Source organism: Columba livia, chromosome 13 (genome assembly GCF_036013475.1).
Source record: "Columba livia isolate bColLiv1 breed racing homer chromosome 13, bColLiv1.pat.W.v2, whole genome shotgun sequence".
In the NCBI taxonomy this organism is placed as follows: Eukaryota; Metazoa; Chordata; class Aves; order Columbiformes; family Columbidae; genus Columba; species Columba livia.
Window position 1 is genome coordinate 3,614,058 of NC_088614.1, and position 27,940 is coordinate 3,641,997.

A 27,940-nucleotide genomic window follows, 5' to 3' on the forward strand; every position below is an offset into this window, starting at 1 on the left:
TGTCATGTAGTTGGGGGTGCTGAGTATGGTTTGTAGCAGAGATGGGTTTGAATCCCGGGAGGTACAGTGCAACAAGAATGTCCTTTTGAGTTTAGAGGGAAATGTCGTGACTCACTGAGCTGCTCAAACGCGTTGTAGCTTTTCCAGCAACGGTTAGTTTCAGACTTGGAAAATAAGTGTGGAAAAGTGAAACTTTCATTTGTGAAATCAGTTGCCACAAGGAATCGGAGAGCATTAAACTTTCCTACAACAGGAGAGAAGTTATGCATAACTTGTTTATGTTGGGTTTTTTCCTCATTTTTGTGTTCTTATATGCTCACATTCTTGAGTGATCTTCATAATTTAAAAAAGATCTTTTGGTTTGTTTTTCTTTCAAATGACAACTTACTCGTTTGTAATACAGGCTTAGATGAGGTAGAGGCAAGTATGTTTGATTGTTATTTTATATCCATTGTGTGTTGAGAACATGGAAAAACAGCAAACTCAGGAATTCTCAAGGGTTTGGTTTTCTGCAATTGGTGTGACATTAGCATGTGTCTCTAATTAGAAACACGGTGGCGTCAGTGGATCTCCTTTCAACAGGCCTCAGGATGATATTTATCAGCAAACTGAAGGTTGGGCCAAGACAGAAGCTGCTTCTAATTTAAATTTTAAAAATGGTTTTAATGTTTATGACTTATAACATATTAATCACAATTAATTTCAGCTATTGAAGGAGACAGAAGAGAATGTTAATTGAGAATGTCTGTTTTGTTGAGTCTCTAAGTAAATTTGATGCTTACTGTATTTGAGACTTGGAGGTAGGGTGGGTTTTTTGGGATTTAACCTACGTTTTGCCCTTTAGTGTTTAACGAGATGACAGTAGAGGGCAATGTTGAGCCACAGTTTTAATGCAACAACAGGCACAGACTTAATAAAAATACATAGAAATGTAGCATTAACATCAAGAATTATCCCTGTTGCTTCAAGTTAGCTGTAATCTCTAAGATTCCATAACACAGGAAATCAATTGTGGGTTAACAAATTCAACAGCAATTTAACATAAAAAGTGCAGTGTTTTGGTGCATGCTTAGCTTCCACAGCATTCAGTTAAATCAAAAAGGTTTTTCTGAAGGTACTCAGTAGTCTACAGTCAATGCTTTTTTCTCTAAATTTATAATTTTAGCTGGATGATTCTTAAAGAAAAAAAAAAAGTGGCAAAAAGCTTATATTTAAAATGTCACAGAGCTGTTGATTTTGTCACAGTAGAGTATTATTGCTTAAAATGAATTATTTCTTGAAACACCGAAGCAATGCATTTTTTTACATTTGTGTGTGAGCTGAACAACTCTTAACTTATTTTTTTAATATATGTGTCTACAGTGATACAAAAGTCAGATGGGTTTCCCTGTATGCCTTTTTTTGCTTTTTCTTCTTCCCCTCACTCTTGTTTAGTGTTGCAGTCTTAGAGAAGATAATTTACTTTTCCAGAATGATTTCTAATTCTGCTAATTGTAATTGCTCCAATGTCACAGCCAAGTAGAATACTGCAGGAAGTTTAACCCAGTGTCTTCAAACCTTTGGGCTTTCTTTCATATTTTTGAATGTTATGGCAAGCACACAATTTTATCATCATGTTTATTCCTGGCATTTCTTTCCCTGAGGATAGTTTTACTTAGAGCTCGCTCTTGTGATGTAAATGTTAAACCTTTCATTTGAATGACATTCTGATAAAACATCACATTTCCCACAATATTACCTCATGAATTTATGAACCATTAAATCCAAAGCAGTTTAACCAATCTTCTTCTCTTTCCCCCCTCCCTTGAAAATATGAAGGCTATTCAAATGTTCGAGGGGTTTTCTTAAAAGTCATCCAAGATTAACACATTATCGTCTGCAACATCAGGATAAACGCGTGCTGAATTCAAAGGGAGAGTTACCATTTGAAAAAAGACAGGACAAGCTTTGCTTTCTGGGTAAAGAGAAGTCTGAAAAGCAGAAATCTCATGTGATGTGAGCAAGTCTTGCTGTAGCTGTTCTGAGATTCAGTGGTGAGACAATTTGTCTCTCAGGGTCTGATATCATGCAAGCCTTGCAATCTGACATTTATTTTAGCTATGAAAATCTTCCAACACCATACTGCAGAACTCCTACAGTCTTGCTTTTTTTTTCGTGGTGGTGGTTTATTTTGTTTTAGGCTGATTCACGTTTGAATAAGTAAAACGTGACTCAATTAAATGGTGTGTGTTTGTGGGATGAAACGTAAACATATAATTATACTTAAATATCAAATCTTTAAAGAATTCTTTAACATATCTAGTGTTCCTTTAAAAAAAATAAGTGAAGACCCAGTAGTGCTATATGGTGTGAATTGTATTTCCTGCTCTGACAGTCCATTTAGCAATGTAGCAATGTATTTATATGGCAGTTGGCCTTAATAACCTTTATTGACTTTAGTGGGTAAGAGCCAAGACTGAGATTATTAAAATGTATCAGTTTCATCGCAGTATAAAGTCACAACATATATAATTATGTTAGGTAGGCTAGGTTCCATTTAATCCCACCTATTTATGCAGGAATTTGGCAAGATGGAAAAAAAATGTACAACTAAAATATAGAGAAGTTATGACTGATTTGGAGTTATATTTAACAGCATAACTGTTTCCCTACTATAAAGAGTCTACTTAAAGGAATGGAACATAGATCTTAAAGAACTGATTTTTAGTGGTATAGCTGAAACACAAGTGATTTCTATACCATTTGTTTCACTTTTTGCCATCCTCAAATACAGATGATGATAATGAAATGCAGCACACCTTTTAATTTATGCCTATTTAAAAGCAGAAATGTGCACATTCTGTAGTTATAGAAGCAAGGTGGCATTTCATGCAAACTGGTATCTTTCTGCACAGCTTTCTTCTTGATTTGTAAAACTTTTAAAAACTATATTACTAGTCATATTATTACTGTTAATTCTCAATAGCACGCTTTTATCAGTTTATACAACTAAATTGAAATTGGAGAGCAAGGCTATTTTCTTGTGAAATGATTTTTCTTTCCTTTTTGAGGTCTATTTTACTATTTACCATGAGTGCTACATATGAAGTATGTAATCGTTTCTGCTATAAGCCACTATTGTCAGGGGTTTACAGCCTGACAGTTAGAATTGAGTCTAGGCTGAAACTTGAGCTACAAAATCTCAGCCCAGGGCCATAATATATTTCTTTTTCTTCTTCCTTCCTCAAATTAAAACAAGGGTTTAAATATGTATTTAAATCAGAGTATTTCTGTTCCAGAATAACCATGAAAAGGTATAAGACAAAATGTGCTTTTAAAAGAAATCCTCCTAGCTTCTGAAGACTTTGGCACTTTAAACAGCTAACCAATTACGTTAAGAAAAAACAGATAATAGGATCACAAGAGGCTGTTTAGCTTTTTTCAGAAAATACAGAGCAACTTGGTTTGAGCTTGTCACCCGAAGTTCAAGAAATTCGGAGGTACGATTTTGATTTCTTGTTGTAGCTTTCCTGTGGTGCTCAGGTATTGCAGTGTCACCCTCTGTGCTTGGGGGCCACGCGGTGCCCGGCCATCCTGTTTGCCTAACGAGCTGTGAGATGCACAACATGGCAGCTCACACACCCACAGTCGAGCCATCTCTTGTCTTTTGGGGCTCTTCTTATCTGTTTAGGCCAGACCCTTTCAATAAATGAATTTTTGGCAGGTTATATTTTATGTACAGTAAGAGTCAGATGTTTCTGGAAATGTACCTTTTATCTGAAACAACAAAACAACTTATCTCAAAGACTTCTTTTTTTGGATACTAATTTCCTTGACCCCAATATTTTTAGCAGTCAGAAGTGGGCAAAAGGATTCAACATTGTGTGTAGTAGGATCACTATCAATCTGTTAAAAAAAAAAAACAACAAAGTTTTTTTGCACGTCTTTCAGAAAAACAAATATTTACAATTCTGAGGGAATTCAGACTTAAGCTTCCAAAACAAAGTGTGTCCTGAAAGCACAAAGGACTGTGTTTATGATTCTCTTTGAAGTGTTTTTGCAACAGGATAAGGAAAATTTTAGAAACTGTCTGATAGTGTTCAGGGTAAATACTTAAACCCCTTTAGAGAATTTCACACACAGATACTGTGCAGCAGAAAAAAGGATACTTATGTTTCCTAAAGCTGCTACAGCCTACAGCTTTGTACTTAAAGACAGAGGTGTTGAATAGAATTCTACTGAGGATACATCCAGTGACAATATCTGCAGGAACATCAGAGCAAACCAGTGGATAGCACTTTCTGGTTTTAACCCTTCTGTGCGCCGGTGGAGATCTAAGCTCTGTCGATACGAACCGCTATAACATTTCTATTATAAACTGGAATTGTTCAAAGGGTGCTCTTTCAGCTTAGCATACTGTGAGAATTACGCTGAAAACATTGAGGTTATAATGTTAAGTGGCAGAAGCCAGGAAGAATTTTGGACGATTTCTATCCTGTGGGGAAGTGGGATGTGTTTCTGGCAGCGGAGCTGGGAGGTGGCCATGCCGTCCCCTCCCCTGTCCCCTTCTGAGTGCGTTTGCACCCGCATTACAAGCGTGACGCCCGTGGGTGTTGTGCACACAGCTGTGTCCTGGTGAGCTTCGGCTCTGGATGTCTGGAATTCTGTTGTCTTGTGCTTAACTCGCTGTAGCAGGGCTGCTTTCTGTTGTCTTCACTGTATTATTATACTATTGGATGTGTATAGTATATATGTGTACTTGCATGGAAAATGTGATGAGTTCTTTGTCAGTGTTTACAACATAAATACATACAACACACTATCAGCAGAAATCAAAATTGTCCATATAGGTTATGCCCCAATCTTGTATTTGAATTGTGTAAATGGATCTCGGTGTCTGAGCTGAGCACTGTGGCTCAAACAGGATTCTCCATCATGTGTAAATATATTTCCATATAGGGTAGACTGCTAGAGCATGGTGTTTGGGTATGTACACACTTCTACACACCAATACACACACAGGTATCCTGGGGTTTTTAACTATGATGCTCTTCTAATCAGTTTATTTTTGTAAATTTTAATACATATAAAGTTACATTTAGAGAAAAGGCGTTTATAGGGGTGAGCACTGGGGGCAACTGCTTGCCCTTCTCGTCAGCAGGAGTGGAGCGGGGGAGCAGGAGCTGCACCGGGCAGCACTGCAGGTACTGCTGTGCGCAGGGAGCGCACAGCACAGCTCCTGCTGCATCCCTGGGCATCCTGTGTCCATCCTGCAGGGGTAGTTTAAAACCTGCTCTTGCCATTTTATTGTTAATGGGAACTATGTGATTGTTTTCAGGGAAAGCAAAATCAGTGTGACGGGGCTACTGTAGATGGGATAAAATCATGTGCTGTTTCCACCGTTTTTCCGCAGAACCTTGGATGAACATATACTGGAATAATAAAGGATCCTTTTATCAGCAGTATGTTTATTGATGCTTATTATTTGCTGTGGGAATAGTGAAATAGCGGTATTGTGCTATTGTTTTACTAGTCCAGTTATTCTTTGCCAAGCCTTTCATGTTCTTAGAAATCCATTTCCTAGTAGAAAAACTGAATAAAAGACCGTATTTGAACACTGAAAATAAAAATTCTTGAAAAGAAATTATTCCGCGGTTTTGAAATTTGTATGTCTATGTGTTACATAAAACTTGATAAATTGTGAAATACGGTTGAAGTGATTTCTCGTTCTCATTTAGGCAATCGTAGAATTGATCAGATATAGATAGAGCTTATAGATTTGTACATTCATGTACCTACATCTATGGACATGCTACAAAGATGCAAAAAAAGGACTTGGTTTGGTGTTAAAACTGAATTACAGTGGCTTGCCAGGAATAATTTTTGCTATGGTTGTTATGAACTTGGGGAAGTTGTGATTTCAAATGAAAGTACAATCAAATAAAAGTATGACTAAATGTCACTATCTACATTACTGTAATTTCTTTTTTTTTAGAGTACAACTAGTATTGCTAATCATGGTTTTATTCCTGTTGTTTGTTAAATGGCTATGTAACCACTATAAAATAGAATACAGCTGTTTTACTTTCAAATGGCTTTTGTAAGGAAAGGAGGTGACATCTTCCAAAAAGCTGCCATTGCTGCATTGATACCTTTTCTGTCATTTCTGATTGTCAGTCCTAATTTCTAACAAGATCATGGGTGATGGCGTTGTTGCAGTGTATTTAACTGTTACTTCATTTTTGATCAAAATGATAACTCATTTTATATATAAAGAAATAAAACTTGGCTTTAGTCCTTGCCATGGAAAGCATTATGGCCTGATGGATTAGGTGCTAATTCTTTCACTGAACTTCTGTTTAACTTGTGCAAGTAGCTTAAGTGTGGTTTTCAAAATCAGTGTGGAGATCAAAACCTTGAGGTCTTACTTTGGTTTTAGATTGCAGACTATTTCTGATCTCAAATTCCTCATCAATAAAATGAGGCTATGATTTTTGCTGTGACTGAAAAAAGCTAATTACTGGCTGTGTCCTAGGGAGAGAACATTCTGCAGTTGAAGGAACCCAACACATTTCTATCTCCCCCTTACCGTGACTGGAAACTGCAGAATTTGGGCCACATCTAAGGTTATTTTTTTGCAGACGGGCAATTTCTTTCCATCTAAGTGAGACAGAAGGAGCTGATTGTGTTTTGGCTGACCCCGATTGTCTTCTGGCAGTTCCCAGTTCGAGCTCTCAGGAGCTTTTCAGTGAATCTTTTCTGCACTTTTCGTTTCTTACTACACATGCTTCTGCTTAGTAATCCTGAAGCTGTAGACATAATGTTTACTATTCTGCAGTAGGAAGATAATTACTGGCTTTTCTCAAATGTCGCTAGTTAACATCAGATTTTGGCAGTTCTCCTTGGACTGCTAGGGAATCTGAACCCTATATAATTCTCACAGCAAAGGCTCTAAGACAAAGTTTAAATGTAGCAAATCTTCTAAATTATTTCTGTAAAATAACGTGATTGTTTATCACAATCAGACAAATGGCATCTCTTTTCATAGGAGGAATTTTGAATGATGGAGTGGTGAGAACAGGCCAGATTCCTGCTTGTCAGTAGGAATGGCAGCGGTGGAGCTGAGCTCGATGTGAACTCCTTTTTGTGCTGGAAATAGTGCATCAGTTCATGCTGTCTCCCTGCCTAGGGATCAATAGAATTGTGTAACCAACGCAAGTGATTATTTTATTTTTATGTGTGTGTATATGTATGCATATATACACTGCTAGTAATTACATTTTAGCTCAGTCTTCATCTGCGTGCAATATGCTAATGGATTAAAGCTTCACCAGCTAGCCAGAAGGTTTGTTGTTTTGTCAATGTGGTGGTGGGACTCAGCTTGAATAAGTGAATTATTAGACTTTTCTTGTAATTCAGCCACATGGCAGAATAAGTTTATTCCTTGTCATCCTGTACTGATTGTTCTCGTATTCTGTCCAAGGTCATGCTTCCATTTCATGAAATGCGAGTTTCTCTGCTGAAATCATTTGCAGTAGTAGGACCACAGAATTCACTCCTTCAGGCAAAACTGGTGATCCATTATGTTCCTGACAGAAGATTTGGATAGAATTTATTTTAAAATTAGCCTGCACAAACCAATTTACGCTGATGCTGTGTAGCACCAAAGTACACAAAGGTTGTACTTCTCAGAATTCTTTGAGGTGACAGAGTATCTGAAAATCTTTCAGCTGCTAAGCTTTGTATTTCTGTCTTGTCTTCTGGGGAAGAGGAAAGAGCACCAGGTATTGCATGTACAATGGTAATACGTCTATCCCCAAGGAAGCAGGGATGGAGTAACATGAAATTAATCCAATAGTGCATTTATGTAGATGCTCAATGCAAAAGCCAACACAAATCCTGGCTCTATCTCAATCAGAAATGTTACGATGCTTTTAAAAGTATTATAAATATACATAATAAGGATTATTAATATTTCTCACTTTTAAAGGTCTTCTCCTGTAGGTGGAATCTTTATTAATGCAACCATAGAGTGGCTGACTTTGTCTCTCAGAGGATTGACAGTAGAGAAAGTAGAGGTTACTATGCAATTATAGTCTTACAGTCAAGGCTTTTCAGACCATTATTCCATTACTGATCTTTTGCTGGCTTTCATGTAGGACGTACTTGATACACATATTTATAAGACCTATTCATGGGTCAGTTCCACTGGTGATCATTATGCTGAAGAAATTATGGATTTACAGTATCTAAACTTAGAAATCTACTGGGGAGGGGAAAAGATGTGTGAGTCAACAGATGAATAAGTCTTGAAAAATCGTGAAGTTTGCAAAAAATACTGAACAACAAAACAGGATACAGAACTCTTTTATCATGTTTTTTCTTTGCTTTTCGTCTTCTACGTTTTCTTGTTAAATATAAAATACTGTAATTGAATCACAGCATTAGCTGGCTTTTTCCAACAAAACAGCAGATTTAGGCTCTTTGCTGCTAGTTTCAAAAATAATATATAGAGAGAGCACGAAAGCAAAAATTGAGCACATAGATGTATAATCCCAAAGGAATAAACTGACTTCTACTAGACAAGCTGAAAGCTGATTAAAATATTTCTCATCCTTTGGGTATGCAACAGCTTTTGATGATGGGGAGTGTATTAATATTCAGTTTAGCTGCTTGTCGACACTTCAGACAGGTCCCAGGAAAGACTCTGATGCTGACCAGATTTTCTCACTCTGCCAGCAATCTTTACGAGACATAGAGCAGCACCCTTGTACCGGCAAAAACCAAGATAAGAATAATGCTATTTAGCTATGTCTTTATTTTAGAGATTGCTTTTAGACATTTTGAAAGGATTGAAAATGTTAAGAAATTCTTTTAATTATATAAACTCGTTTAAATACAACAAAGGACAAAGATAAATCTTAATTGTATAAAAATATGGCTGCTGTAATCTATTCGATATTCAATCCATTTGTCCGAGTTGTTTGTAACTGTACAAAGATTCTAGTAGTAGTATCAGTGGCCGAGATTTTTGGAGAGAATGTTCCCACTGCAATTATTTTACAGCAGTCAGATCTCAGGTGTTGGGGTAATAATGTCCTCTTAACTTCATCTATTCCCCTGTAATACAATACTTGCCTTCCAGGCCAGACCCAGATGTAAACAGCTGGTTTATCAGCTGGTGCTGCTGTTCTTTTGTTGGCGTGCTGACATGTGGGGTGCTCGGTGCTCGCTTTTTCCGTTCCGCAGTGACGAGATACGTACAGCATCTCTGGAAAACAAGTCATATGCTGTGTGAGGTGCCTTTAGGATGGCTCCAGGGCTAAATGCTTCCTGTAACAGGTGAAAGAGCATGGCTTAATCAGCTTAGTTAACTCAATTAAGCTGGGATTTTTCTCATGGTACAGCCTTCATTTGTGTTTCATTTAGCAAATGTATTTCCTAGTTGTGGAATGACACAAAGTTGGAGAAATCCTGTGGGTTTTTATAGTGGGCTGGATAAAGGTGATGTTTGCTGTTTTTTCTGCAATGTGAAGAAGTGAATAACAGGAGTGTGTCTTTCTACTGAAGATTTTAATGAGACACTCTATTGCAATTTATAGGCTCCTCAAACTGAGAAAGTCTACTTTTCCTTTTTTTCCTGTCTAATCTTAACAGTTTTAAATGTGGGAAGGGCTGTCGCTGTTCATCCCAGCCCTGCCTTGCTTGCTTGCAGCTCTGTCACCAGATTCTGTGACACTACCTTCTTTTGTCCTTTGGAAGAAGGTCACCTAGTGTGGTGTGATTCTGAGGGTATGGATCTTCTCTCCCCTGATCTCTGGGTCTCAGCAGAAAATATGATTATAAATTAAAGTAATTTGAACTGAATTCTTCCTTGAGATATGTTGCTCTTTATGTTCTTCGTAAGTTACTCCATGTTAAAAGATCTGATTTTCCTCTTGGGGGAACCTTGGGGTCCTGATCCTAGTGGAACCCTCCTGTCTGGAGGCCACAGGAGTAGATTGATTAGCAAGGCACAGCTGAAAACACTAAATGCTGAGCGAGTTCTACTTCTCATCTCATTTGGTTCATCTGGTACCATTTACTTAATTACTGATCTGTTGAGGTGTTTGAAGGAGGAAGTTGTGGGAAAGAAAAGGCAAGCAGGATAGCAGACAACAGGTTGAGGGTGGCAGCAGGTGCTGGGAGCTGGTGACACCAGGAGATGGAGTGGCCAGGAGCTGTTTTGGAGGCAGAACAACAGGACCAAGGACCATGTGAGTGACGACTCCCAGAATGGCAGTTCTGAAGGGCTGTAATGGCTGGAAAACTTGACACTGGGTGTGTAGGTGGAATGGACCTTGGGGTAGAGCGGGAATAGAAAACCAGCCTGGCAGGAAAGGCTTTGGAGATTGAGAAAGAGGAGGAAAGGGTGGCAAGGGCTCCGGGGTCAAAGGGAGGTGGTGTGGTTTGGGAGAAAATAGGATGGGGAAGTGGCTATGGGGAAGATGGCAGAAGGTAAGACAGCTGGGTGTCTCCTTCAAAGCAGAATATTGTGGGTGGCCATTTTAAAGTTTCTTTCAATTCCTTTTAAAAAGTCTGTGTTTTGATAGAAATGTCTTCATTGATGCTCTTGTGCAGTAATAATACTGTATTTAATATGCTATTGATAAATAGTCCATGTTTAAGCAAAAAATAATTATATCGAGTGCAAATGTGTGTTGAAGTGTGTTAATGCAACAAGCACCAAAAATACCTGGAGCTGGGGGAAAGCAACAAAAAACCAAGAACAACAACAAAAAACACACCACCAACAAAAAAAAAAAATACCAAAACCAACCAACCACCAAAACAAACAAAACCCACCACCACCAAAAAGCCCCGGGGAGATTATGTAAGCGTAAATTTTTAACAATTGAAGAAATGAATAGGATGTTTAAGATGCGTGAATTATTTGTGTGTTTGTTATATATACATTAACAGGTGTGCACACAGAGGTAAAGGGATTTATCTGTTCAAGTGCTGAGCTGTTCTCCATAAGGCGTGAAGTTGCAGAATCTCACTGAAGTGATACATTATGTTGGATTTTCATCTACGTGCCTCCCACTGCTTGGGCATAATTCTATGGTAGACTTCAGTGTTTCTTGATTATATGGGGTGTTATAATTTCCTGATGACTGGTTATGTTATTTATAATGCAGAGGGTGTTAAGCCTTTGGTGATTAACACTCTATTTGAATTACCAGAGGTCAAAAGGTCAAAGGTACATTCTTTTCTTTGTTTTTGTGGGTTTGTTTTTTTTTTTTTGCAGTGTTTCTTCCTTGGATTTTTCTTTCTTTTTTACTCAGGTTTTTGTGGTCTCTATTTTATCTGAAAATTACTTTGAAGTAATTTGGGGTCGGGAGAGGAGCATCCTTCTTCTTTAGAGGCTCAAGTCTGTTGAAACTGTAGTCGTTAGAACATAATTTCTCTTTGCAATGAGTAGATCCTCCAGAAATCTTTCATTTAAAGATAGTGAAAATCTCTTATCCAAAGGTCAAAAGCACATGGAAGAAGGCATTCCCTACTTAGCCTTTAACTGGGTGGTTACCTGTGTCTCACTCTAAGCAATTTTTTAGGATTTAGTAAAGAAAAAAATAAATATGTGTACATATATATGTGTCTATAAAATTGTGTGTATGTGTAAATATATATGGCTGTCATTTCAGGTGATTTGGAGATCCTGTAGAGATTGTTCTCCATCTTTCGGCTGTCTCCCCAGTCCTGTGTTTTCAGAATTGAGGAGCTGTATTTAAAGCCTCCGGTTCTTCCCTTACCCCAACATTTCAAGCATTTCTCTAAATAGTGGGTTCATCTTGGTGCTTTGCTGAGCTGTGTTCCTTCCAGGGCTGGAGCTGGTGAGGGGGAAGCAGTGAAGGGTTTGTTGTCACACTGTGCTAGGATAGTGTAACCGTTCGTACATCTCCCAGACAATTCAGTTGCGTCTCCAGGTTTTCTGAGTTGTGTCCAACTGCAATGACTTTGCAGTGGTCTGTAGCAATTGCTGGGGTTTACTGAAGTTTGCTGTGACCCTGGCTTTGCTCCCTTCTGTAAAGATGTCCATAAGATGTTCCTTGCCTGCAAATGCTGATGTTCTGCCTGGAGGCTTCTTTGTGCTGTAGATGTTCCACCTACTTCAAGTGTGGAAAAGCCTGGGGATGGCAGAAGACCTGCAGGAGTTCCCTCACTGGCATTTTTCCACTCTAAACCCATTTTGGCAGTACTTGAAGCTGCTCAAAGCCAGTTCCAGAATAATTGTGTTGCTACACAGTAGCTCTTTGCAATGTTTAGGACTTGCCTGTTGTATATAAACAAAGCAGGAGGTCAAGGAGCAAGGGAGGATATGCTCATGGTAGGAGCCAAAAAGGAGAGCAGCTCGTCTGGTGGGGTCGGTATTTTGGGCTTCAGACTACAGTGTGTTCTCAGCTCAAATGATGCCAGCCTTGGAAACAGTACAGGGAGATGACAGCTGGCCTCTGCATTTTCCAACCGGCATAACTGGGCTGGACTTGACGTTTTAAGAAAACTCAGCATCAGACTACGAGGCTGATCAAGTGTTAACAATGTGTATTTTGCAGAGCTGGAACGTGAGTTCACTGGTGTATAAAAGCTCTGTTTTAACTCAGTCACCAGCTATGGGTTTAATGCCTGAACTGCTGGATGAAGTTGTTCGGTCTGCGAGAAAATTGAAACGTATTATTATAATCTGTGTTTAATCTATGTACCAAATCTGAGGGTGTTTTAATGTTGCTCCAGAGCAGATAGGGTGACTATTCAGTGGAAACGTGAAGGCAAGATTCTCCTGTCCAGCCACTCGTGATGATTTGGTTTTGCTGTCTGTTGTGTGCTCGTTTTCTCTCTGCTTTTCTCTCCGGTGTTTTGCTCAGAGCTCTGTGAGGTGCTGAGATTAGTGCTGTTTGCTTTTGTCACAATCTTTCATGTTTGCTGTGACAGCTGAAAAAGTAGCATTTGTTCTGCACCAGCATGCGAGGGATCCGTCTCAGACACTGAGGACAATTAGTTCCATGTTGTGGGATAAAAAGCAGACATGCTAAAATTTTAGGAGGACTTTTTTCCTGTACATGCTCCAGAGAGAACTCTGCATACAGCACTGTGGCTTCCTACATGACTTCGCCATTTAAGCTGGTTTAACTGCTGTCTGCCATTCAATTGCTGGGCTGTGGTTAGCTCTATTTCTCTTCTACAAACACTAAGCACTACACTGGCTTCGTTCCTTCTTTTTTTTTTTTTTTGTTCCTTTAGTATTTCACTTATATTTTAATAGTTTCATTTACGCTTAGAAATGTTTTTTTCTATTTCTGCAGAGAGACTGTGACTAGACTAGCACCCCAAAATGTATGGAAAGCATAAGAACTTGAAGGAGGGTTTAGTAAGAAGCAGAATTTAAGGCCAAGTTGAATTTTTGAGCGGAGCAGAGAGAGAAAATGGGAAGAAATAAGTTGCAGAAAAGGGGGAGGAACAGGGAAGGGAAACAATTGTGAGAAGGAAGATAGTATAACAAAATGAGAGAAGAGTTAAAAAATAGAGAGAAATGGGAATAAAGACAATGGAAGTATAAAGAATCTTGGAAGTGCAAGAGATGGTGTAACAGGAAAGAGAATAGTAATAAATTTAAGTGTCTGTACTTCTTAAACTTTATTTGTAGTCAGCATAATGAAGTTAATGTGAAAGTTGATGCCTCATCTTTCAAAATTATTTTTTCCTTTCTGTTACTCCTTGCAGTTAGAAATACCACTGTGAGTAATAGAACAGGAAAGAGAAACTAGGCAGACATTTGCTTTCATGGATCAAAAGAACTGCAAGGTATTAAATAGATGAAAATTCAGACCTTTGTATTAACTTTTTGGCTGCAGCATTTAGTAGAGTCTTGCTCTGGGAAAACTGAATATGTAAACTACTAATAATGCATGATGCAACTAGATAAAAATGCGACTTTTGTGTGAATGTATTATTTCATGTTGTATGTCCAAAGTAGTTTTTTGTCTGTTGAAATATTTCTCAACCAACTCTCTTGAAGGAGTTGTTATATTATGGCCTTACTGTAGCAGAACACTTAGTCTGAAAGTCTGTAGACAGAACATTTGCAATAGCGTGTATGTATAAGATTTTAAGTGATGAGCTGCTTGATTAAAGCCAGAATATATTTTTTAGTAAAACTTGTTACTGGTTTTGTGTAAATCCATTTTTACTACTACAAGGGGGGCGGGAGGAGTGGGGGCAGTGCAGGGAATAAGTTAGGGAGTAGGAAGAAAAGGTTGGAAGAACATAAATTGAAGGCGTAGCTTAAACTTGTAGACATATCAACACTTTAAATGTGAATAATAAGGTCCAGCTTGGTAACTAATGTTTGCTTCAGGAAAGATGGAGCAAGGTTTTGGCTGGTATAAATAGAACAATGTACTTTTTTTTTTTTTTTTAATGAATATTATGTTGTGTAGAAATATATTATAATGTTGCTAGTCATTTTTCAAAGTCTGCTGAAATCTGCTTGACTCCTTTTTACATCTGTCACAAACAACTACTTATTTTCTTGGGTAGTACCATAAATATTTGCAGAAGTGCTGTAATCTGTTTCTCAATACAACCATTTGGAAAGTTTGTATAATGGACTTAAGTAAATACTATGACCCTCTCACTAGGGCTATGGATCTGTTACTTTGATGCTCTTTTTTGGTCACTCTAATTAAATTAGTTACTGGATATTAAAAGTATACTACTTGAAAGAAGCTGAGAGAGGTACATCAGAAATAATAAGTATTTGTATCCTGTTTTCATTTTACTGTTTTATTTCCTTTTCTCTTACAGTTGTACTAACCAGTCAATAAGCACATATGAGCCATGTCAGCTTTTGCTGTTTTGAGAACTAATTGCATTTTTCAAATATATTTTAATCAAAAAACATTTTCCTGCTTATTTGTACGATACAACTTCTAAATCTGAGACACCACTGGGGTCAGAAGATAGTAGGCAGCCTACACAGCGTTTGAGCTGGTACTCGAGTTCCTGGTTTCCTGAGGATAAATGTGATTGCTCCAATATAAATGTTTTAGATCACAGTGACAGCTGTGGAAATTAAACATAGCCAGCAAAATCTATTTTCTGTCTAGCTAAGTAAAGGAGAGGACAGATGAAGAAATTCCCTGGGCGAACGAATTCTTATGAACAGTAATGAATCTTTTCCTTTTGCTATATTAATTTTATTGTATTCCCAAAAAATGAAGTCTGACTTGGGTTTCTTTATATGTTCTTCATATTCAAGTTTATCACTTAAAGGTGAAAAATTTCTAATGTCATTCTTAGGCCATGTTGTAAACCACATTGCAAACGCTTCACTAAACACAGGGAAAGTTTACCCTTTAGGATAGTTTCCAGAGAGTTACAATGGTCTGTGAATGGAATAGACTTTAAAATTCTGTTAAAGTCTGGGGTTTGGGGAGAGGAGAAGGATTTCCAATTTCCCCGGAATTTTGTTTCTTCTAATTTATTATGAGAAGTATTCTGTTTTCAGGGGTTTCAGGAATATTAAGCATTACCTGCTTTAAAACATCTTAACATGTTGAGTGTTTTTCAGAGAATTCCCTTTTTTAAATACAAGTTTTGATACCTGCTTCAGAAGCTACTTTAATGCAGAAGAATAAAGAGTTTTCTTGTATAGACTATGTAGCAGTTTTGCACTGAGCAATAAGCAGAGAGAGGCTGCCCTGCCAAAAGGTAAATCCCTGAATCACGTTCATCACAATTTCACCTTTTTCCTGCGGTAGGTTATTGGCTTTTGTAGTTCTGGATGGTTCATTTTCCATTTTAGCATCTCCTCTGGCTGCATCTTCACCAAACCTGCTCAGTCCTGACAACTGGTCGGAGTCTTTGGGCCACTGTTGACCTCGCCACAGGAGATGAACGAGTCTGCCTTGCTGGGGTTCTCTCGGTTCAGGCTGGAGCTCCTGAATGTGCCGCTATTAATCAGCTCACACTGCTCCTCTCTGGGCCAATTCTTTCAGCAACTTTTTAAGTAACTCCATCTAGCAAAGTACACCTTGTAGCAATGTGCTATTAGAAGTAATTAGCTAATCTATTTTGTGAACTCTACCAGTAACTGTGTCTTTCTGTTTGGGCTGAAGACTCAACTGAGTACCCTGTAGCTCATTTTATTGCATTTATTGCAATTTTATTTTTTTTTCTCTGAGGTGGGGTAATGAATGTAGGTTGCAACTGAGAAAGGAGACTATGGGATATTATCTATATATTTAAAAAAAATAAAGAGTATGTTGTGATCCTTAAGATATATCACCTTGTTTTGTGGGGGAGAAAAAGGCTCTCTTTAAAAAGTTTATTGCAAAGTAAATGGTTAAAACGGAGCTGCAGTTACTTGAAAGAGACAAATATACATTCATTATTTCCTGAGTATGTTGTTTTTATGGGCAAGCAAAGGAAGCAATGGCTGGGTGTCATTAAGGAGTAGCTAGTGGAAAGCGGTGAAATGAGCAATGAGACTTGTAAAGTGTCATGAAAACTGAAACACCAGGGTACAAAGTACCGCTTATCCTCACAGATATGGATACCATATGGCAACATGAAGGGAAATGGAGAGTAGGAGACAAGAATCCTATTATTCCTCACACTTTCACTTGCTTCTTATTTGCGTTGGGCAAAAGACTTAAGAAGTTTGCATGAACCTTCTTCTAGTACAGTATTGCTTGACAAGACACCTGTCTTCCCTGGCAAGTTCCTTGAAGCTTCTTTGGTGTCATTCCAGCTTTGGCACTTCTGATTATAATTTTATTGTTTTTTTTTCTAATAGTTTTAGAATAATATTTTCTTGACTGTTCCTAGATTTAAATCTATATTAATTTTCTGGTATGATAACCCTTTCTTCTCTTACAGCATTTAACTTATTTTTAATTTAGAAAGGTAATCTGCTGTGATTGTGTTATTGCAGTCCCTGGAATTTCTGCTTTCACTTTTTTCCTTTCTCTGAGACTTACCATCTCTGGACAACTTTCCACATCTCTCCTTGAAATCAAAGGGACTCCTTAAGAGTACTTTAGTAGCAGATGTTAAAAGGATTTGGCTTCTGAAAAGATGGCTGAGTTGTCTGTGTGCCTTTGAAATGATATGGAGGAACAGAGCCTTTATCAGCTCTATAGGGGCTGCTACAACTAGGAAAAGATTTTTGCTTCCCCCTTCCCACAATCTGAACTACACACCTATCTGCTGGCCAGAGTTTTCTTCACTTATAATTTCGTTAAAAATTGTTTAAGTCTACCAATATTCAGTACAGTTATCTTCACTGGAATAGTTGTTTAAAACGTTAATTCTAGCATCTTTCACCTTTGCTTGTCTGACTTCAATGTTTGCAAAACTATACTTGAAAATTGCCTCTTCTGATCATCTCTCTTAAAGTTTGTGGTTGGTTGTTAAGACCAAAGCAAGAGCATTGAACAAGATGCAAAACCAGTGAGTGCATACTTACCCTCTCTCCTTCCTTGGTACTTAGGTGGAAACTTTCAGCTATTTTACCTCACACTGTGTGAGGGGATCATTAGTGTATTACATTTGCTTTTGACCTCACCTAAGGTTATGGAAATAAGCAGCAATTTGACTGGGTTCCAGCCAAGGTAATGTGATTTTAAGTGCAGGTGCTTTTGTCTTAGCAATGGGTGCTGTATCAAGAGAGAGAGGAAAGCTGAATAGAAAGGTTTTACGGGAGGGCAAGAAGATCGTGTGGAATTTAACAGAAGATGTGATAAAGGGAGCCCTAGTACATAAGTTTTATGCTTTGTGTGTTGTAATTCTGAAAATTAATGCTTCGTGTGTTATATCAGGCTGTTGTGGGCATGTAGTGGCAAAATTACAGATAATAAATTACTATTTTTCCTACTGAAGCTATATAACCTTCTCCTACTTTAGTACCACAAAGAAATGCAATTTAGTGGTTCACTGTGCTATGGAGATTAGTGCAAATATTTGAACTTCCCTGTGATCTAGGAAAGCTCATGTTTTAAGAAGTATTTCATAGTTACAAAGTTTGCCATCGCACCACTGTAGTGATTTTGCAGTGCTTTGTTCAGTGCAACATTAGCCTACTGGTGTGGAAAAACATCCAAAGGACATCCTAACTTCTGTTCTTCAAAGGAAAGCTCAATATGACACAGCATTAAGGGACAGAATCAACCCGACGTATTCTCGATTTCAGAAACAGAAAAAAATGGAATACGAAGCTATTCCCACTAGAAATGTTGTAAATCTTACAAAATATATAAGCTTTCCTCTTCGACATACATCAAAGGCATAAAACTTGGGAGATTAAAATATGTTTTTAATCTTGGTTTGATGAGCAAAACTTTCACTGTAATATTTATTGTGAGAGGCTCTGCTCCTGTTGCCTCTTCCCTTTGTTCTGTTTATATATGACTTCCTTTCTTCCAAAAAAGTAGGAAGTATCGCTTTCACAAAGCTGAAGGATATTGCAATGGTTTGTTCATTTAAGCTGGATCGTAGGCCCACGTGGCAGACACAAACTTTCCTTTTATTGTCGTGGGTCCCAGAGGAAGAGCGATGCTTTCTGATGGCTTCCCATGAATGCCTTTCATTTGTGGAAGAGTTTCAGTGGCTTATGCTGACTGTACAAAGATCAAACAGGCAGGAAAATTGTGGTTTGGAGAAACTTAGCCAAGATCTTTGTTATTTTCTCAGAAGTTTTTCTTCTCTACCCCTATTTTTTAAGGACAATATTAGGCCACTTAGTTGTAGTGCCCAAAGGAAAAAAGTTCTTTCTACCATTTTCTCTTTAAAACGTTAAGTATTTTCTTAGTCATTAGAAAATTTGTAGGCATGTATAAAGAAAATACTAGCCGTAATTACAGTCTGTCTTTATTGCATTTGGAATCGATGGTATCCAAAATTAAGCTTAAAAAAATGTTGCGGCTGCTTGGTCCTGCAATTTGATCTATATTGGGACGCTGTGCCTGCAGACTTTTGCTGAAATCACCCATTTTTTTTGCCTGGGCACAAAGGTTTGTCAAACAGATTTGATTCTGGGATTTGACCTGTTGAAGTCCCTTTTGTTTCAAGAATGGTTTTTGTTTGTTTTCTTTTCTCAACAGGTTTTGTGTTCTTCGTGAACATCTCCTTTTTGCTTAGCTGTTAGTGAACTTAAGTATTGGAAAGAGACGTGCAGACCATAACAGCTTTTTAACTGCAGTGATGGCAAGTTTTGCCCGCAATACACCATTTTCATTCTGTTACTCATCTAAAACCTCATGTTTGTCATACAAAATCAGTTTTTGTTGAAGTATTCTTTTAATAAAACTAAAATGGCTGAATTTCTGGAGTAAAACACGTAGCATCTTTAGAGGTCAGATGTAGCTGAAACTTCAACAGCTGTACAACATGCATCCTAGATTGTTTTTAATTGTCTTCCCTTTCTCTAACAGCAGTAATTCTTGTTTATATTGTCAAGAACCTTTCCACCAAGCACAAGCACACCATACTTTAAGGTCACATGCTTAACCCCACTGTGGGGTTACAATGTAAATGGGCCCCCTTTGTTTTCATCAGTGTGCGAGGGGTGGGTGCCCAGGCAAGGCTGTTCACAAGGCTTCAATAACTTATTGTAGAAGTGTCGTAAAGAAAGCATATTTTGTCTCCATACCACAGTTGTTTAGCATTACTCCTGTGCATCCAACCGACGGCCAGTTTGGCAATGGATTTTTGTGTGTCATTTTGTTCTTTTGACCTCTGGTACTTTTTTCTTTCTTTCTTTTCTTTTTTCTTTAACTGAGCTAATGGATCGAACTCGCGTAATACAAAACGAAGAAGCTTTTCCTCTTTACTGATATCCTAAAAGTACTAAAAAAAGCTGGAGCTGCTCAGTACTTTGAATCAGTTTTAAAATGAACAAAGTATAGCTTTTTTGAATGGTTTCAGGAGGTTTAAGGAAGTGTTGTGCTTTTCTACTGGTAGTGATTGATGTATGGACGAAAAATACTGTTGAAATCTTAAGAGTTATTTTGGTTTTGATTATCTAGAATTGGCCCTGAGTCCCAAGATTTTAGGTGATTTCAAGCCCAATGCTGATTGTAATCTGTGGCTGGCATCTGTAGCTGTTTTTGTAGGCCAGAAAAGTTGAAGTCATGCTCTCAACTAAGTGCTGCACTGTGTCAAAAATCAAGCCCATTTTTTGGGTAATCTCTGTTCCGGGTTGTGTGGTTTTTGTTTTTTAATATTTGGTTATAATTTTGGGCTATGACTACAATTTGATTCACATCCGGTTTTGAGGCACAGATTTATATTAGAACATGAAAAGAGTATATACATGTGTCCGTGATCCATCCAGTGTGGTGAATTTGATCCAAGAGGAGGGATGTACACAACAGTCTGTGCACGTACTGAACATACAAACACTGACCGAGCAGAGCGAGGGAGAACTGGGCTCTCTGGAACATGGAGCAATAATACGTGCCTATCAAAATATAGCGCTGCTCTGAATACAACAAGTTGTAGTTTAGAAGGAGCAGTACTTTGTTCATTTTCTAACTCTGTTAATCAAGGTAGAAAATTCCTTTTGTTTTCCAGCTCGCTGTTGAGACAAAAATAGGGACTTTCCTCAGGTGAAAACTCCACAGTGTGAACTTAAGTTCATAGTATTTGGTTGCTGTATTTTAAAATTAAAGTGTAATAGCAACATGTTTTCACAAATAATTATCAAAATGATTTTTTTTCCTCATAATGAAGGCTATGCTTCTGTGCTTCTGACGGAGAAATTTTGTCTTGGCTTTTAATTTTCTTTACTAAACTTTATGCATTGTTTTTCATAGGTATTATATATAGAGCAACTTACTGTATCTAGTGACCTGTCTGATATGAGAATAACTGATTTGACTAGTCATACAAGTTTAAACAGGATATCTGCCAACCATGAAGGAAGGTTATTTAATGCTCAATACAGTGATAGCTTGATGTTAGAGTATTTCTGTCTCTTAATAAACATTTAAGAAACACTTTTGTGAAACAGGAAGAAGAAATGTACAGCATTTTAGGCTGTGAATTAATACAACAAATATAAGTCTTCCAACATGCAGTCTTCTGTTGATGAATATTAAAAAAAACTCAAATATTGTTAAAATTGTTAAAAGACAATCCATATCCTAATGAAAAAGTTTTCACTTTTTTTGTTCTAAATGAATGTAAAACTATCCCTGAAAATTGATTTGGTTTATATAAAAAGACAAATATAGCATCCTAAATAAAAAACTTAAAAGGAAAAGAAAAAACAACAACAAAAACACTAAAAAAAAAAAGCAAACAAAACCCACAACAAAAAAACCTACCACCACCAAAAAACCCCCACACAAACTTCCAGAATCCAGATACTGAAGAGACCAGTTTTTTTAAACAAATGACATGTTTTCCTGTTTCAGAAGAGAGATATTTATATATACCACATTAATAGTTTGGGTGATTGTTCATATAGACTATAACTCTTCTGTGTGAACTCTGGATGCTGTGAAGTGTGACTTACCTTGTAGTGTCATGTTAAAGCAGAATGTGAATAAGATAGATGGTAACATTAAATAGAGATTTAGATCTCCAATGTAGCTCATCGTGATGTGTCTTTAAGGGTAGAAGTTTTTGTATGAGAGAATACAGGTCAAACCCTCCTCCAAAACCTGCTATTTTTTATTTGTGCTGCAACCCAGAAGATCTGAAAGCTTTTTTGGGTTAGTGGAGAACATCTCTGTTGCGCATGTACTCACTGTGTCTGTTGAGGACGCTTGGCCAGTTTATGTTAGTACATCCTTGGCATTGCTTTAACTTTTACTAGCGAATTAACTGATCCTTCTGGAAGAGTGCGGGGGTGATTAGTCACCCACCTTTGACCTCTCTCTTAAGCTGGACTTTGCTGAACTTGAGAACCCATCTCTTATTTCATCTTGTAGAAGGAAACGCTCATGAGCGGCAGGGCAGATGTGAATGTCGCAGCGTGGTGTGACACAATGTGGTGTCGCAGAGTAGCAGTGTGTTCCCTTTTCTGAATTGTATTGTCGTAGTTCATGAGCACATGTTGTATTTGTTCAATTGCCAGAATCTTCAGGACTTGTGTTTCAGAGGGTAATCGACATGCATGTAGTCACAAGGATCCGTTGATCGCGTCATTTGTTTTCTTTGTGAGGCACGTGAATCAGATGATGAAAGTTTATTTTCCCTGCTAAATGCTGTGTCATTGATGAAAATTGTCTATATAGTGATTTTTGATATAGTGAAGATTTTAAATATTTGGCCATTCAAGCTCAAAATTCTTTCTCAAGTATTCATCTATAAATACTTGAATGTTCGTGGAAAATGATCATGACAAATTGACAACATTTAGAACTTGTTTAGACTCTAAAGAAAAATATTTCCAGAAGTAGTCTTCTAGTGCACTAATAGGTGACAGAAAATAAATTTTAAAATTTTCTTAACTGATTTATTTTGCTCCTGGGCTACTTCCTTGATATTTCCTTGTGTGTACTTTTAATTGTTGGGTTAATTAGTTGGTAATCTTCCTTTTAAGGATAAAGAATGAACCTTTTACTTTCTTTCTCCTGAGGAGATAAACTAATTACTGAGACCTTTATTGCTCCCTTCCTATGAGTGTGAAACAACAAGAATCCTTCCACAAAATCAAAATAAACTGAAAAAAACCCCCATATGGCTTATCGGGGAATATTAATGGAAGTGGTATTTGTCATATCTATATAGTCATGACATTAGATCTCTCTGATGAAAGGAAAACATGGGCAGAATTCCCAAGTGAAGTCCAGGAAGTGCTGTGTATAGCCTGCTCTTTTACTGGAACACAACGAAATAGAGTAGTCAATAACTGGCTCTAGTTTGCACTGACGGGTTTAGAAAAGGGAGGTTTTACAGATATGTTTTGTTCAGAAGAACAATAAATATGTTAGAGTTCCTGGCATGATGGAGGTTGGCTGCTGTGTCTCACGTGGATGAGCAGCTCTGGGGCAATGAGTTTCCTCTACTTTTAATTTTTCTTTTATTGAGGAGGAGGGTTGGTGTGTGATGTGTGTGGCGTGTTTTTCGGTTTTGTTTTGTTTTTCTGTTCTGGAGAAAAGTCTAGAGTTCTTTTGAGCCTAGAGGCTGCTAAGTTTGATCAGACATATTAATTATAATGAAGCTTTGCCTTATTTAGCATTGTAGGTGTACCTGGACTGTTGAATTCATTTTGCAATTATCTTTTTTCTTGTAAAGTTTGTCTTGTCTATGTATACTAGTAAGTTTACTCATAAGGCAGGGTGACATGTGCAAAACTTTGTTCCTAACCATTCTGTGAGTGCAAGAGAATTAAAAATAAGTAGTTGCCTCCCCTCCAGGAGTTATCTATATTTACTGTAAGTATTACATCCAAAATAGTGACTGTATGTATCTTGAGCAAGTGTTTGGGAGTTAACTCAGTAAACTTCTCTCTTTTTTAGTCCCTCATTTTTTTGATTTGCCAGTATACTGCATTTCTTTATACGCTTTACACTGTACACCCTCAATGACAGGTCATCACAATTTGTGTGGCCCATATATGAAGTGCTTCACTCAAGGCTTATTGTAAAATATTTCTGTACTGTAACTAAACTGGAGGAGGATAAGGCCCTGAAATCAGATTGCCTGGTTTTCCACTGAGGAATAAGGATCACAGCTTCCCTAGAAGTGTATTTCTAAATACTGTTGTTGTGATCAACCTCTAGCAATAGGTGGTGCCGTCCTTGCTGCTTGACGATGTCATATTCCCCATACATTAAATACATAAAGTATATCAGGTTCTGCTTTAGTTTTATTTAATTCAAGCTAGAGTTCATTTTGGTGTTTCTGGATTTGAAGTCCATCATTTTTTTTTCTCTCCTCCCTCCTCCCTAAATTATTCATAATAGCTGATGATGTTAATTTTTATATGCTAATAAAATTATATGGTACTGTTTGAGTTCCTTTGAACGGGTAAGATCATTTGTTGTATGATTGTTCGGTGCTCATTAGAACTGTGCCTAACTGTTGATGACGGAGATTCTGTCTGGTGGCTCGGTGTTCGTGTGCAGGTTGTACTCGGCACGATGCAGGATTGCAAAATGTGAGCTGTCCAGAGCGCACATCAGTGAAGTGAGTCTTGTATTGCATCGTAGCTCCACTGATTCCAGCAATAGTAAATAATCACTGAAGCATACACTGCTGTGCAGCCCTTCAGAACTTAAGTGTTCAGCGTAACTACTGTTTGCATGTGACCAAAATGGGAAAAGGGAGGTGTATACAAAGGAGTGAATTATAACAAAGAACACTTTCTGCTTCAGTTCTTGTTCAGAAAACATATGTTCAGCCATGCAGGCAACAGTTGGGTAAAGACACACTGTAGGTTTGGAAACAAAAGGCATGTTCTTTTCTTGTGTTCACAATGTTTTCAAACATATTCACTTGTTAGGGACTAGCCTGTCAGCTGGATCTTCTTGCAGGCTTGATTTCTTTTTCCTGACTTCTTTCAAAAGCTTTTTCCCCACAATGTTTTACACTTCATATAATCCACTGTGCATGGTAGGTCTGCTTCAGCCTTTGTGCTATTGATGATTCAGAGGTGGAGGGGCCGTGCTCGGGTAGAATGTGGTTAAAGACTAACCTTTCGCTCACCCACACATTTGAAGATGCTAAGCCACTTTTACTCCAAACATCTTGAGTGGTTCAGTTGTGCTTTCTTGATGAGATGGGTTATAATTCACCTTTAGAACATTGCCAAACTGATTAGCGCAGCAAAAATATTTTGCAAGTGTTGATCTTTATATAACTTTTTTTCTTTATAACTAAATCTTGAAAATCTTTGAGACCTACTGTAACTGCATGGAATTATCCAGTAAAAAATATTTCTTTTCTCCACTGGGAATTAATTCAGTTTTGGCGTGCCAGAGTAACCAAAAATTACTTGGTCTTCTGTTTGGATTACTTTTTCCTAAATATATGGTTCAAGACCCTAGAATAAATACTCTTATGTAGGCATAAAGGTAGTGGTTATTTCCAAATAAGCTCTACCTGGTTTAATTTATGACCTTTAAACTCATATAGCTAGAAAATGTACTGTGTTAGCTCCGCACGTATAGTTAAATGGTACAACTTTCTAGTGTAGACAAGACCCAAAGTTTCTTTGGAAATATCTAAGTGATCTGCTCTCTGTAGGTTTTTCTAGGTCGAGCTACTCATTTATCAAGTCAGGTATTCATCCTTTGTTGTCGGCAGTGAATACCTCAAAGAGAGGCAGGACTCCCTACATTTTAATGCATGGGGACTTCTATATGGAGTGTCAGTGTATGTCTGACTTCAAGCATTCTAGTCTACAGGGAGTTTGAAAAAGATGGACCCAATTTCCAAGATATAGTGATTTCAAATTTGGTTTGTCTTTTTGAAACACACTGTGCAGTTTCGTTATGTTCTTGCATGTTTTAATTGTCCACCATAATGGTAGGGGAGAATACATAATCTTTGTGGCAATGCTTTCACACCCGTGACTTGAGCCTCCATTCCTTTTACCCTACAAAAATATAAAAATTACGTGACTCTCACAAAATTCTCTATTCCTTTACATTTTGTTTAAAAACAGCCATAATATTTGACTCAGACAAACAGTTTTGATGTTGGAAGTGCTCTGTCAATAACCAGAATGGTTGTGGAGTTTCATGTTGGCTTGTAGACTATTTATGTATTCTGCTGGAGTATTAATAGTGTTAGCTGAATTCAGTAGCCTGGGAAATTACCCCTGATGAATGTCCAATAATTAGGATTTCCCACGTAAGGCTCTTCAGACCATGAGGATCATTTAGACAACTAGAAAATCCACAGACAAGAAAACTCCATGTAAATATTTTCTAATGGAAGGTGCCAGCAAATACATCCTTGCCAACATATGTCAAAACTGCCAGAAGATCTGTGAGGATGGGGATTAACTTTTTAGCACTGTCGTCTTAAGAGCCTTGACAGAGAAACATTATTTAAACCTTTTTCTTTGACTGCATATGACTGAAAAGATGTTAATGGTAGATAAAACTAATATAAAGCAGTTAATGATACTGACATATTCCAAGTCTGCACCTTTTTCTTTTCATTGAGCTCTGTGTCAGACATCCTTGAGAATACTACAGCTTTAAAATAAATTGTCCTTCCTTCTCAGATGAAATCTGATGATTTGTCTCCAGTCTGATAAAAGAAAGCACATGCTAGTATATTGCTTCTTTTCAGGAATTTTTTTGTTTTGTTTTATAAGCTTTTAAAAAGTAAATTATGTTTTAGATGTTGCAGTGACTTCTCTGACTCTCAGGAAAAAAACAGTTAATAATAATTTCTTTCCTTTCAGCTCCCATGAGCCTACCTTCATTGTACAGTTTGCATATAACAGCTAGTAAGAGTAGAACATAGTGAACCTTAAACAAATCTATTAGGATCACCATGGCAAGAAACTGGGAAAATGGCAGGAAAACGAACAATGATTTTGTAAACCCTCCAAAGGTCAGAAAAAGGCTTTCAGTAAGTATGCAGAGGCTAGAAATCAAATCCCATTTCCTATCATAAGAAACCAGTTGTTTTAGCAGTGGTGGTTAATGTACTGTATGTGAAAGATTTAAGACTAGTTGGAAAGCTTTGCTTCTGTTTTATTAGGCTGCTATTGAAAAGCCAACAGCATAACTTCAACTAGGTGCTTTGAGATTTCTTAATGGGCTGTCAAGGGCAAGACACCAGGTCTGTGCTATACTAGCTCTTTCCTGTACATTAAAACAACAGGGGCCAAATGATCATATACAGAAGTATGAATTACTTGATGCTTTCTCTGTTCCATATGGTCAGCCATGTCTTTGGCAATTAATCATGTACCGAATCAGTTGAGTGCTCTCTGAAGCATTGAAGTCAACATTTAGTTGTACCTGTGCCAGTGGGGGTAGGGGGGCTGGGAGCGTAAAATAGCAAGATGAAGAGCTGCTGGCGCCGGAGCCGGAGCAGCTGGCTTCTATAAACAACACTTTTTGCCTCTTTACCTTTTTTTTTTTTCCCTACTTTCTTTGACAAACGTAAGCCATTTTTCAATATCATCCAAAACATGAGGGTTGCTGAGTGAAACTGTGATATCTGGCATAGTGGATTAATAAGCAAAAGGCAGAGAATTGGGTTTAATGTGCCCAAATTACTGGGTGATAACTTAAACCATACTGGCAGCTTCCATCATCTCAAGGAAAATGGGTGCATTTGGTCATATTTTAAGTAGAAATTTTAAAAGTAAAGAAGAAATGAGCAGCGGTTTGTAGGCAATTACTTGGTTTTTTTATCACATAGAAGTTATGACATGTTAAATTAACATGGTTTAATAGAATATGGCTTCTTTCCCCCCCACCAAAGGCATGGTGTTCTAGTTTTACAGGGTTTCATCAGGATACTTTTTGCACTAGAAAGCGAAATAAAGCCACAAAAATCACAGGGAAGATACAGAATAACATTTAAAATTCTAGCCCCGCTTACAGATTTTACAATGTATGTTTTTTCTTTCTGTATTAGTTATTGATTATTAAGAGATGACTGCTGAATTTCAGTAGATGTGGTTAGTAGAGCTACAGAAGCTTATGCTATTTAAACTGGTGGTGAGTAAATAAAATCTTAACTTGGAGTGAAAAATCTGATTTGTTGACCCAATAAAGTGGGACCAAGAGACAAACTGTCCCAAGTGCCACTTTAGCTCAGACTGAAGCTAATTTGTTTGACAGAATATGAGGCTTCATGTCTCCAGCTATACAATGTTCATAACCTTAAGTCTGGCTTCTCCAGAGGTCTGCATTGAAGGAAGAAAAATGTACCAGTTTGGGTTTTTGCTTGTTTGTAAACATGTCCTGGTATTCACCCAGGACACACACAGCTAAGC

At 37.6% G+C, this 27,940-nt stretch overlaps 1 protein-coding gene across 13 annotated transcripts in view; it reads left to right on the forward strand.

The window, feature by feature from the left end:
- The window catches only part of FTO (FTO alpha-ketoglutarate dependent dioxygenase), a 431,926-nt gene that overhangs the window by 70,580 nt on the left and 333,406 nt on the right, over positions 1-27,940 (forward strand). For 2 of the 13 annotated variants that reach the window (XM_065028676.1, XM_065028677.1), the window contains exon 8: positions 5,318-10,235. The exons of the other annotated variants lie outside the window; for them this stretch is intronic. In XM_065028676.1, coding sequence (XP_064884748.1) covers positions 5,318-5,404 — 87 coding nt within the window. In that variant the 3' untranslated portion in view covers positions 5,405-10,235. The remainder of the gene's footprint in view (positions 1-5,317; positions 10,236-27,940) is intronic. 13 annotated transcript variants of the gene reach the window in all.